Raw genomic sequence first — 13,980 nt, 5'->3', positions numbered from 1 at the left:
GCTAAACAATTATATTATTTAATAACAGGTTATAAAAACTCGAAGTTTGAAAGATAAAATTTCGAAAAGATAGAGTATCATAAAATTTACTTGTTGAGCCATATAGCACATAAAAAAGGTATAATTAGTACTAAAACAAGTATCTGAACGGCTTTTATGATTTGAGTTATTTTATTTATATTGAATTCATGAATAACTCTCTTGAAACTTTTTGCCCTACCCCCTACAATTATTATTATTATTTTTTATTATTATTCATAATACTTACAATATAGTTCTGTTATTGTTAAAAATAAACCTTTTTATTAAAAAAAAAATTAACATTAGTTTTAATTGAAAAAGTGTTTCTACAATTGAACAAATCATCAATTTTTATTTTTTCCTTTCCAATGTTTATTAATTATTAATAATGTATAAGAAAATGTATTGCTTAAAATAACTATAATTAAAAAAAAAAAATGTTCAAACATAAATAATTCAAATAAACTTTTCTTAATTTAAAAAAAATAAATTTTAAAATATTGATAGTAGGAATCATAATACATATAATTCTATGTAGACAGAGTATGGCTATTATTAAATGTTTAATGGGTATGTATTATGTGTTGGAATGTATTATTTTTATTTTTAAGATAATATATTTTAATATATTTTTAACTATTTATAAATTTATTAAAAATACTCTATGTTTTTGGTAAATCATTAAACGTAGAATATTATAAATTATACTAGTATAATTATTAGTATTGGAGTATTGGATTGATCATATCCGAATATCAAACGGTTATGAAGTATGACCATTGTTAAAAAAACATAAGTTTTTTTACTCACTATACTATATCCATTTCAAATGTTGATGTATATAATATTATATAATAATATAATGTTTGTTTGATGATTGTTGGCTTATCCATATAAACATTTATAAGAGGTATTTTGTTCTTATAGATTAAAAAATAATAACAAAATATTATCATACAATTGTTATTTAAAAATCAAAAGCTCACCTCGTTAACACACTGTTCCTATAATAATATAGAAAGTAAAATGTATAAGAATGATAATAAAGAATATAAACGTTATAATTTTTATAAGGGTAACGAAAACAAAATAAAATAAAAACACAATTAAAGTTGAAATTGTTAAAAGTAACTGTGGGTTAATGTAGTTAATAAATCATGCTGACGCACATGCGGTATGTAATATTCATTTTGCGTTTTATATTTGCTTGAATAATTCAGGCGCCGATCAAAATTAAATGACTACTTGAATGTTTTTTTATAATTTTAAAAATATGCTTTTTATATGTATAGGTCCATAGGTAGGTTAATTATATTTAGAATTTATCTCTATAAATATTACCTAAGTTGATATTTTTTCATATAACAATATTTCGAAATGCTACGCTGTGCCCTTAAGTATTTAAAAAAACATAAGGCAAATAATTATTATTTTTAGTTAATGGACTTCTCGTTTTTCGTGCCAAAAAATTGAAGCTTATATAGGTACATTTTTTTTTCTAACAAAGGTCCTGAGGTTAGTACAACACGATGCGTATATATTATTTAGTTTGAAATTATTTTTAATTATAAAAATAATAAAAAAATTAAAAAACGTTGAACTCTATTTCATTTTCAGGTAGGTACTATATGCGTCGACAGTAGGACACGATGATAGTCATTATTTTGAATTTTTATATACAAATTCCTAAATATTAATACATCCAAATGTTGTACCGTTTATCATTAGAATAACGACAAATTAATAGTTTTGAAATAATGGATATATCTGTGTGTTATTTAAATTTTCAAAAAAGTAAAATCTTTGTACAATAATTGTTTTTCTCATAATATATTATATTTTATTATTAAGAAAATCGTACGCAGTTACCACATGTTATTGAAGATAAGAGAACTGAGGAGTGTGCTAAGAACAAAAAAAAAAAAATTAATGAAACGATAAGTTTATTTTTTGTACATATATCATAAACGTATTGAATGAAACGTCTTTGCGGCTTCTTGATTTTTTTTTTGCATCTGTACTTCATAACAGAAAAGTTTTCTCCTATTTATTTTATGTATAATATATGTAAAATCATATTCTTCACTGCGATTTCTTCTGGAATATTCGTGTGAAAACTGTCAGGTAACTCGACTGTTTTATTAGTTGACTGTAAAATGTATTTAAATATGAGCGTTTCTGCTGCTATTAGTGAAATGCACGAGAGATAATGCCCAAGAGACTTAACATAAATAATGGGAGACCCTTAGCGTATTGTGTGTACATGCGTTTCTGTTTTAAGTTCATTTGATGATCGTAATGTGTAGTTACCATTTATCTGTAATTTAATTTTAAATAAAATTATTCATCTTAATTAAAGTTTGCTCTAAAAACTAATATGGTTATATTAAACTGTTTGGTTAAGAAAGAGTGTGAGATGATGTCTTCCAACACAATAATACCTTCTTAAATGTACACTGTAGCTAAGCGTTGCTATAGTAAATAAAAAAAAAAAAACATTTACTTTTGTGCAATGTGCAGTTATGACTTATGTGTACACAGTCATAGAACAAATCTTTTATACAATAATGTTTTAAATTATACACAAAATAATGTATACCAACCACGATTTGTATATTATTATCTCCTAAAATTATGCAACTTTTAAATTGCTGCATTTATTATCAAATAGAGGGTTTTATATATTTTTTCTGGTCACGCGTTGCTGTATAGAATACTGCTGTAGCTTTTAAATTATAATATAGTAGTATAAATAAAGTTTATATTTCGAATGCTAGACATCAGATTTTTAACATCTCTTTATTGTATGGGTTTAATTTTTTTGTATAAAAACCCAGTTAATTCTATATTTTTCTATACAATTGCAAATGCATGCTACACAAATATGGGTTTTTTACTTATTTAAATGTAAAGAATACGTTGAATTACAAAAATGCTTTCATACTGATTTTTCTATTTAAAAAGAAAAATACAGCAGAACAGCTTATAGGTGATTTTATACTATAATAATAATTATTATTCAGCAGACTTAGTTTTAAGTTTTGATGTTAACTGTGAAGATGTCAATGTATGATTAAGGTTATTTTAGTTTTTTCTACACACATAACATGTTATGAACAATATATTTTTTTTATTAAATTCATTTTATAGTTGTCATATTTATGAAAAGTCAACTTTTAATTTAAAACGTTGACTAAAATGTTAAACAAAATGTTTTATTATAAAAAAGTACATTTAAAATAAAATAAGTTTTGTGACTGATTCAAATAAATGTAACACTACCTAGTATTTATTTTTATCAAATCATACCTTAAACATAATATCAATTATTTTTAGTAAAAAATGAGTTTTATTAAGGGTGTTCAATAAGTTTGAAAACGATCATTAGACTAAGTGAGACTAATAAACGATAATATGATATAATTAATGAGGTTATTAAATATTTTACACTATAAATAAATAAATGTATATCTAGCAGTGTTATCTGTTATTACTTTATGTGGGTATTAAAATATGTCTACAGTAAGAGTTTCCAAACTTATTAAGCACATGGTATATGTGTTAAATGTACAACAAACACATTGGTTTTGTTTTTACCTTTTTAGTTTTAAAAATGTTTGACGTAATCAGATTTATTAAAATAAATGTTATTATATTTTTCAGAATTAGGATTTTGGTTATGGATCTTTTAGTTTTTATTATTTATATGAAAATATTTGATTTTCATCAAAAATAAATGAAAGTTGTGATGTTAGAAAAAAATCAGTTCCAAATAAATTGTGAATCTTATAAAAATAAATACATCTTAATACACATATTCGCTAGCTGTTTAGTTTTATTTTTATGTACCTATTTAAGTAAGTATGTCAAAATATAAAACATATTGATATCAATAGAATTTTGGTACTTAATGATTATAATACTATATCCATTGTATGTGTCTATTACTATTTTTGATATTTCTATATTCAGTGGAATAATCAGGGTTTATTTAATTTTTTTTTTTTTGGGAGGGTTGATTATTTTGAAAAATGTTCTTGAATTTTTTTAGGTTTAATAAGTAAAATCTAGGTGAAGTAACAATTAGTTAAGGTACATGGTATGCGTTCAAAATATGTTGTTTAATATTACAATAAAAATTATGTAACTGTGTATTACGTATATTTACGTAGAATTCGTGAAAATAATCCTATATTCCGGGGGCCAAAATTACAACCCCCATGCTTAGTTGCGTCACCGTCGCCTATATTATATAAACATGATCTGACGATATTATTCTAAGACTACACTCCTGAATAACAACACGTTAAATGAAAACAAAATCCTAATTGTCAATGATAATTGTTAATGTTGTTTAAAATAAAATGTACGAAGAATGGTTAACCAAAAATAGTGTGTCAAAAGGATGACGTTTAATTTGGTTAAATATTGCATAAATTTGCATAAAACAGAAAATAAGTTATTGTTTAAATTTGTAATACAAAACACTAATGGCGAGGATAAAAACTTTTAAGATTAATACCATTTTCTTGATACCTACCCGTATAGTTGAAAACAGAATGTTATTTTAGCATTTTTTTGAATTGTTCAAATCTAATATATTTAGGGTGATTAATCAAGCATGTTCATTCTTATTTTTTTTATTAAAAAATTAATGCATACAAATTCTGATTTTTGGAATTTTTAAATATATTTTCAAGTTTTTGAGATTTTTGGATAGTAGGATAAGACTACTTGAGAAGTGTTTTGGAACAAGTATTTATTAAAACTGGATAATTTTTACGAATTATTAATATACATATTAATATTAACCACTAACATTTTTAAATTACCATAATACTCATATATTTTAAACTCAATATTATGGACTTATTATTTTTAGTAATAACACAAAATTAAATAACTAAAAAATTATGCGTTTGAATAATAATTTCGCAGATAGTCAAAATGTTCAGAAAAAATTATTTGTTAAATAATTTATTATTTAAAAAGAAGGTTTTAATTTGAAAAACATAAGTTTCCATATGTTACATCCTAAATAAGTATTATAAAATATATCAAGAATTAAAAAATACAGCTTAAAGATTAAGTTCAGTATAAATTTTAAACGATCATCAATAATTTGCTTCTATAACTCAAATGTTATAATTATAAATAATATCTTGTACGTACCAATTTGAAAAGATTCTTGACAGTCGGAAGGCACGATATTCACAATTTCAAATTGTGGCATTCTCAATCCTTTGGCCATTAGTACGGGATCTGTATTTTTCCACTCCAATCGAAGTTCTTCAATAGTTTTTGAAACTAAAGTGATTCATATAAAAATAATTCAATTTGTATTATGTTAGAAATAAAAGGTGCATTTAATTTAATTTTTTTTAACCTATCAGGGACTATGCAAAAGAGATAACTTAAAGCTTTATGATTATGTTGTAGGTACTGTGTATTTATAGAAATATGTATATTTGGAACTGATAGTAATTAAAGTAAATATCTACTACTTTGTATAAACTTGTGTATGTATGTACAATTCATATACTGTATAATATAATTCCTCGGTGAAGAATCAAAGTAAGGTAAGTCAATAATTGGCGTAACTAAAATTTTTTTTTGAGTAAATCTAAAAAAACTGAAAACCTAAAAATTATTATGCCAATTTTATAAAACAATATCGACTAGTTTAATTTTAAGCATAAAATTAAAATAATTTATTTTATTTTATAAAAAATAATTAAAACTAAATTAAATTTTAAAACATAGATTAAAATATAAAATTATAAAATAATAGTAATAAAAAATCATATTTCTTATAATAAAAATAAGTTTATAAAATAAAATATTTTTTTTTCTTTATCGAAGAAAACTTGTAAATTACAGAAAATGAATTATATTATATGAGTTATACTATGTAACTATCCATATATTTTTTCAGTCGAATTTTAGTGATTTAGATTTTTTAAAAAAAATATTTGGAAAAAGTGTTTTAGCCAGCCTTACAAGAAGTATGCGTTTGTTACGCAACTGCAAAAAATATAATTTTCCAAAAAATACAATATATTGTGAATAAATAGATAATAATAAAAATTCAATTAACAATTATGATAAAAAAGGTATAGTTAAGACATTACACAATAAAATAATAAAATAATTTAAAATTATCAGTATGGAAATATATCAAAACATTGATAACTGTTTTACATAGAATCACTTTTAAGTTAATGTTTTCTTTGGAAATAAGGAACTATATGTAATATAATTATTAAAATATTTCAGGTTTTTTTTCTAAAAAATTGATTTTTATATCAGTTAACAAAATTTTATTTTTTTTGAAATATATTGTAGTTTACTCATTTTAATTGCATGAACATAAAAAAGGTCTAGTCATTATAAGTTAGGTTATACTTATTTATTTAATAACATTTTAAGATATTTGATTTTTTTTTAAAAGGATGTTGATCTAGGTACCTATTTTTTTTTGCATAGATAATTAATTATAATTGAATAATGTTACACTTCTAAAAAGTAAATGTATGAATGTGCATTTTTAAAATATATTTTAAGTCCAATTATAATTACATTGTAGAATGTAGAATATTTTCAAAGTTTATGAAGTATATTTTGATACCTAACCTATATTGGTAATATATTATGTCTAGTCAAAGTTAATGAAATCACGTTTCAAACTTCCTACCTACATATTTAGCGTTTAAAGGTTTATTAAGAAGATTGCCTTGTCCCTAAATATCTTTGTTTTGTTTGTCAACAGGATTATACTAAACGTGTTATGTGGTTGGTTGGTGGTTTCTCTTACTATGTTTAGGTTTTGAAATTAAATTATTCACTAAAATCTAAACTTCGATGTTTATAAAACTAACTTATTAAGTTAGTATCTTTGGTCATAAGTTTTATATAAATATTGCTTGAGTAATGTGTCAGACTAATCAGTTTTTGAAAGGTTATTAGCTTTGTGATTATTTTATTATCTGCTAATAATGATTAATTATAATATATAGTAAATTAATTGTGATTTATCATATTTATCTGTATATTCAATATTATTTATGTATGCTATTTTAAATTAAAACCTTTGTTATTATATCTACTTACAAAAGCTTGTAGAATACCTACCTTGGTAAAAGGAATTTCGGTGAATGGATATATTGGCGTGACAATATATTGTTTTTTTTTTAGAATTATAAGATAATAAATAAGCTTATTATTATGATTATAGTCACTGTAACAGTGATTTTGAACACTATATATAGTGTAAAAGGTAAACATATTTGCATATTACTATAATTAGGAATCTGATTTTTATTCGTTACGATGAACATTATTACGATAACATCTAGTCGAATCGTAATAACTGATAAGAATGTGTTTTTAAAGATTTTTTATACTCAAATAAATGTTGATACACTATGAATATAAAATGATTAGGCCGAACGTTGAAACCGAAATTGATAAATTAAGGTAAATTTTGCCACATCATAGATAAATTGTATAACGAAAAGGTAAGTTAAAATATAAGATATTATTTAATTTAATATTCTTATTTAATGTTTGAATTGATGTAGAAATAACCTAACCCAACCTAGGAATTATGTCAACAAAGTATTAATATAGGCACATGACATTTTTAACTCTACCTATTACTTCAGTCTATTATACATACTTTATTTAGGTATAAAGCATTAGGTCTAATATCAAACCAATATACAGTAATAATATTTTTTGTAAAAGTATCTATTCGATTTTTCAATTGCCTATTGAATGTCATACAAAAATTGAAAGTCAATAAGGTACTTTAACAAATAGTAAGGGAACGGGAACTAAAAATTGACAATCACACACAAAATATAATATAGAATAGAAGAATGCTTTTATTTACATATTATGTTAAAACGAAACAAAGCATAAATAAACAAAAACCATGAATATTTTTTGAGACAAGCTAAATTTTTAATAAATAAACTTGTATACTCAGACTGGATATTCAACAATAAATTGGACAGCATCACGTGAGTGCTAATATTTAGTAATAATAAGAAATCCAGTTAAAAAATATTTTCGAACTTTTATTATGGATATTGTTTTTAGCCCTTTTATTATTTGAATATTGCTAGCATAGATAGAATTGCAGAAATCATACTATTTAAAAAAAAAAATGATTGTTTTTTTTTATCTAACTTCGGCGTTTAATCTATACAAATGAAGATATTGAACTATATGAATTGAAAATCTGTAGAAAACAGTCGTTTGTGTTTTAAATTTTGTGTGTATGACTGTAAAGATAATGAAAAATCGAAGTTTATAAATCTAATTATTTGATAAATTTAGATGCATACCACTTTTTATTTTCTGAGAATAAATTATATAAAACTGATTGAAAATAAAAAAGTTAAATAGTTATCATAAAAGCTATAAAAAAACGAGTTTAGTTAGAAAAATTATGGAATAGTGTTTTAAAATTCAAATCCCAATAAGTAATTGAAATTTAAATTATAGAACTAAAAACAAAAAATTTATCTGATGTCGTCAATGTTTTTTTCAACTTTAAAATAAATTCTATCTTTTTCTTTTTAAAACAAAAAAAAAAAACAAGATGTAAGATGTAAAATAGTTTTCTGGGGAAGAATGATTTCTGAAAACACTAAACAAAAACAAAACTGTAAATAGAACTTATTGAAAAAAGGAGCTTAAAAAAATAGCTTAGTTAACAAGGTTTGGCCTCGATTTTTTTTTTTCTATGAATACCTTCATCATTTTAATTTATTATCATACTTAGTATAAACATCATTCAATAGTATTTTTGTATTAAAAAATATTTGAATTCAAAGTGCAAAAAAAATCGTATTTTTCATACAGTAAATTATGATTTTTAAGATTTTAAAAGTGTTTATTTCTATTTACATTTGAGTTATTAATTGATAATAGGTTGATAAGTCTAATAAAGTAATGAACATTTTAAATATAATTTATACTCCCCTGAAATGATTGTTAATTATTTTGTTAATTTAAAATTGATTAATTATTAAAAAAAAGAATTTATTAGTTAACTTAAAAAAATAAAAAATAAACTTAAACTTGGCTTTAATTTTGTAACTAGTCAATTTCCTCTTTGCCTACGTTGATGATTGGTAAATGATAAATAATACTATTCAATGCAATGGAGCATATTATTACTAATGTTTTATTTTTTTATTTGTTTATAGTTTCTTTGGAAACTATCTATACTATGAATATCATTTATTGACGTTTAAATCAGTTTTACAATTATTTAATTTTTATTTACATAATATAATGGTTTAAATTAAATTAAATATAGATTTGTATTTCTCTATTATTTTATATAGCTAGCGAGTTTCTTTAAATCCATATTTACATTTGTCTTTGTTTTTTCCATCATTATTAATTTAAACACTTATTGTAATTTTTATGATTTATTTTTATATTTTTTTATCGCTATGTACCTATTTATTTTTTCTTTAACCACATTTTTATTAATTTTCTGCAGCTTTATAATAATAATATATGGTGATTATTATTATTGTTAGATACAAAAGTGTAATATTTTAAAATTAAATTTAGTTTTTCGGGTTTCTTTTAAAATAATACTCTAAATATAACTCTCTCTCTCTCTTTTGTCGCTTTTAGTCAAGAAACTAAATCGCAGTAAATAATTATGTAAATATATTGAAGTGATAATGCATGCAAATCTTAATAGCTATTAATGTATTACAAGCTTGCAATGCAGACCGACATTAATTGTTTTATGGTTTAAATATTTTTTAATTGTAAATGTAGTTAGTTTTAAGCGAGTGTTTTTTTATTTTAAACCACTTTATTATTTTGTGAAGTAATAATCATTTTGTTTTAATAAAATATTGCGATAAAACTTACAACTAGCCACTTCCATCGTGCAAATTTGGTTATCCAACGGAAATTTAGACAAGTCCATCATACATGAAAATGTCAACTTCAATCTGAAAAAAAAAATCATATAAGTTGTGAAGGTTTTACGCAATATTGGAATCAAAGGAAAACTGTTGATAACTTAGTATTGTTTATTATATATGCAGTGTATTTTAATTTTTTTTTATCTCTATCGACAGTAACAACTTGACGTATATTCGTATATATAATACTATATGTTTATAAGCGTTCGAAATACTATTTTTTTTTAAGTTATAGTAAAATTCAAATATAATTTTAGACGTTTAATAATTGCATATTATAAGAAAAAAGAAAAATAATAATTTAATCGATGTGATTTGTAATATGAGTTATTGTGGCATAGTTTTGGTCGTTATATATCTATGAAATAAAGTATCATATTTAACAATACATTTTATTCACTGCTGTTAAAATCTGATTTAAGTCGATATGTTACATTTGTATTAATTTATTTATTTTTAATATGTACATCTTATAAGCTACAATCATACAATCAAAACGTTATTTATGCCTGGCTTAATTTTTCTGTTTAACAAGAAAAACGTAAATCTAAATTATATATATATATTTTATTTATTATATAGATTGTAATTTATCAACGTTTGTAATAGTTTGAAAACATTCAGAGGATTTTAATATATATTTTTAAAGTGTATAATCATTTTTTAAATTACTATTTACTTTTTGTTGATTCTATAATTCTCCTTCTTACTACCTACTATGAACTAATAGCTCAAATATGTTGTTACATTTATAATTAAATATTTATGACCGTCTTTTAACTAATTTAGAATAGTTAGCATTTATTCAATTAAATCATAATATGTAGAATACGCGTCTTATTGAGATACAATCGTTCTGATTTAATAGTAATTAAAACGTGTATTTGTGATGGAATATTCAGCAAATAATTATTTTGAAATATTAAAACCGTACAAAGTTATTATTTTATTTTAACTCATAAGTTATAATGCAATTTATATAATATTTTGATTGAAATCTATCACATACACTAATAATTAATAACTGTAAGCAATTTTAGCAAATGTATATTTTTTTATATATTATAGAAATTTCTATAGGTATGCATTCTTTGATGACCCACAGAAAAAATATAACGATAAAAGAACCAATAATATAGAAATAGGCCAGAGAGTCACGGAGATGCAAAAACTTTGAAGAACGTAGAGAATAGAGAAAATGATGGAATATTATTTTCTACTTAAGTCAAAGGACGTAATTGGACGTAAAGTTTTAGTTGATGGAATATCACAAGCAACGGACTTAGCTTATTAAATTCGTCATACTATAGTCTATAATATACTCACGAAAAGGTTAGAAGATCACTGGAGAAGTAATTTTGCATATCAAATTAATTAATACATAGATAATAATATTCTTATAGTAATATAATATGTATATACTACATAGTTGACTAAATATTAAATAATCAATTAAATTTATCTATATATTTTCCAGTAAATTTATACTAATAATTTAGTTGCATTTACAAAACCGACCAGATTTTAATTTTAACCATAGAAAAAAAAAAATAGAAGATTATATTTGAATGACAGTTTACTTTGAGAATTACGTTAAAACTTTTCATAATATTGTATATATATCTATAACATTTATTTATTTATGAATTGACGCCACTCAGTTTTTAAACAATATTTAAGACAAAACATAAATACCTAACAAAGAAACAGTGATGAACATTAGACATTATTAACATTAACATTAAATATTATTTAAATTATGTAGGTCGTTTTGTCTTTTGTATGAATGATTATTTATTACCTATTAGTGTTGTTTATCGTTTATGGATATCATCCTTATTATGGAGGCAATTTTGAAAAGTTGGAACGAGTTACTAGCAAATGAAGGCTCCTGGAGCCTTATGTTATTTAAGACATGAAAACAAAGTTGCTTTAAAAGACCTGGTGCATTAATCTGATTATCAATTAGCCTCTGTATAAAATTGACACAAATATTTGCTGTAGTTATGCGGTGGATGAGAAATATTTAGGCAGTAATATTATGCAATGCTGACAAAGCGGTTTTGGACCTTATTTTAGTCGTCTAAAGTAATAATTGATGTAAGAATACCACGCTATAGAGCCATATTCTAGTAACAATCTAAATAAGGTATTATACAGGGTATTTCTTAAATGAATAAAGTCAATAGTACAAGCGTACTAATTGTAGTGGGGTCAATGTAGAATTTTTTGAATTTTTTTCCTATTTTAAAAATCTGAGCTTATCACTCGAATTGTATTTTTTGTAAAATTCTCATAAAAATCGAGATGTATGATATCATCTTTTTTATGTTTGTCACCTAACCTTTGATCAAAACGAATTAGACTATATCAATCTCCTATAAACTGAACTTTATCTGTAACAGAACCTGTGTATTCAACTTCAGAAATATTATTAAACTAGGTAATCGGGGGGAAGTTAAAGTAACCGCGTACTATACTAAAATCAGAATTTGAAGATTGCCAAATATCTGATTTACTTAAATTATCAGACTCACATATCTAGAAATATCGGTCTCAGAAAAAGGTAGACTCAGAATAAAAGTACAGTTTTATCACCGAATAGAGATATAGACATAAATACTTGTTCAATATTAATACATGGTGTGCATCAAAAAGTTGAGGGCAAATCAATTTTTACAGCTAGCAATACCCCATCATCGCGATGAGTATTAGAATTATTATCGAATCAAAAAATTGTATTTACCTAACCTAACTATAAAGCCCCAACTCAAAATTCACGAGGTCTTCGCTAAGTAAAGTCTCTGTTAAATACTTATGACATAAATCAATAGAACAATATTTCTATGGAGATAATTAAATTGCGTGCGAAGATCACGTAAATTTTTATAATATATATTTAGGTACTTTTTTGACACATATACAGGGTGATTCTTTTATCAAACAACACTCATTATTTCAAAAAGTATTGACTTTTTAAAATTTTATTTTTCTTCAAAATTTAAGATCCATACTGTTCTAGAATTATAGAACTCTTTCATATTTTTACCCTTATATTTATAAAGTAAACTGCTATAAAATTTTGATTTTTAAATGACAACCTTAACTTAAAATGTCATAAATTAATAAGGCTATTTTGAATGAATTATCACATTCAAATTTTCATTTTTCATTAATCCGTTGATGAGATATAGCTTCTTAAAATTGGGTAGGTAGTGTAGGAAGTGTTTATTGAGTGTAAATGTGTTATAAATTGTCAATAGATAATAAGTAATAATTAATAATATTAGTCCAATTAATTATAATTATATTATGATAATTGATAATAAGCTATATGGGGAAGGTAGTAACAGTTACAAATATTATCACCACTCTCCGCTACACCATGGGGTTGACGATATTGCATTCATTGCTTGCTATTATAGCTACTGGACTACATATAAAAATCCCAGTTCTGACTAATTAGTATTGATGTGTAACACCTAAAAACATTCTAAAACCAACCAACTTTGTGAAGCTATAACTTGCTAACGGATCAACGAAAGTTAAAAATTTTAACGTGAAAATGCATGAAGAAAATGGCTTTATTAACTTATGCAATTATTAAATAGCTGGTTGCCATTTGAAAATCAAAAGTTGATAGTTTTTTTACTATTTAATACAAGAATGAAAAAAATAAAAATGTTATACAGTTGTAGAAAACATGAATCTAATAAAAAAAAAAAAAAAAAAAAAAAATCAGAAAAAACAATCTATATTTTTTGAAATAATGAGTATTGCTTGATAAAATAATCATTCTGTACAACATCAGATTTACAGTTAAAATTAATGTGACTGGTGACTTAATTAGTCTTAAATGTATTAAGTAGTGACAAAAAGAAATGAAAGTTGATTTAGAATTACTACAAAAAAAACAATTTACATTTGAGAAGTTATGATCATTTATACCAGAGTTTATGGAAACACCTACTTTTGAGGAAAATCTTGCCTTAGATAT

General features: G+C 23.3%; 1 protein-coding gene across 1 annotated transcript in view; it reads right to left on the bottom strand.

Annotated features, from left to right (window-relative positions):
- The window catches only part of LOC114132764 (glycine receptor subunit beta-type 4-like), a 232,287-nt gene that overhangs the window by 11,491 nt on the left and 206,816 nt on the right, over window positions 1-13,980 (bottom strand). The window contains exons 5-6 of the mRNA XM_027998323.2: window positions 9,928-10,010; window positions 5,194-5,328 (exon numbers count right to left, since the gene is read on the bottom strand). Coding sequence (XP_027854124.1) covers window positions 5,194-5,328; window positions 9,928-10,010 — 218 coding nt within the window. The remainder of the gene's footprint in view (window positions 1-5,193; window positions 5,329-9,927; window positions 10,011-13,980) is intronic.

Source organism: Aphis gossypii, chromosome 2 (genome assembly GCF_020184175.1).
Source record: "Aphis gossypii isolate Hap1 chromosome 2, ASM2018417v2, whole genome shotgun sequence".
Lineage (NCBI taxonomy): Eukaryota > Metazoa > Arthropoda > Insecta > Hemiptera > Aphididae > Aphis > Aphis gossypii.
Note: the sequence above shows the minus strand (reverse complement) of the source record. Positions and strands in the feature narration are given on the sequence as shown.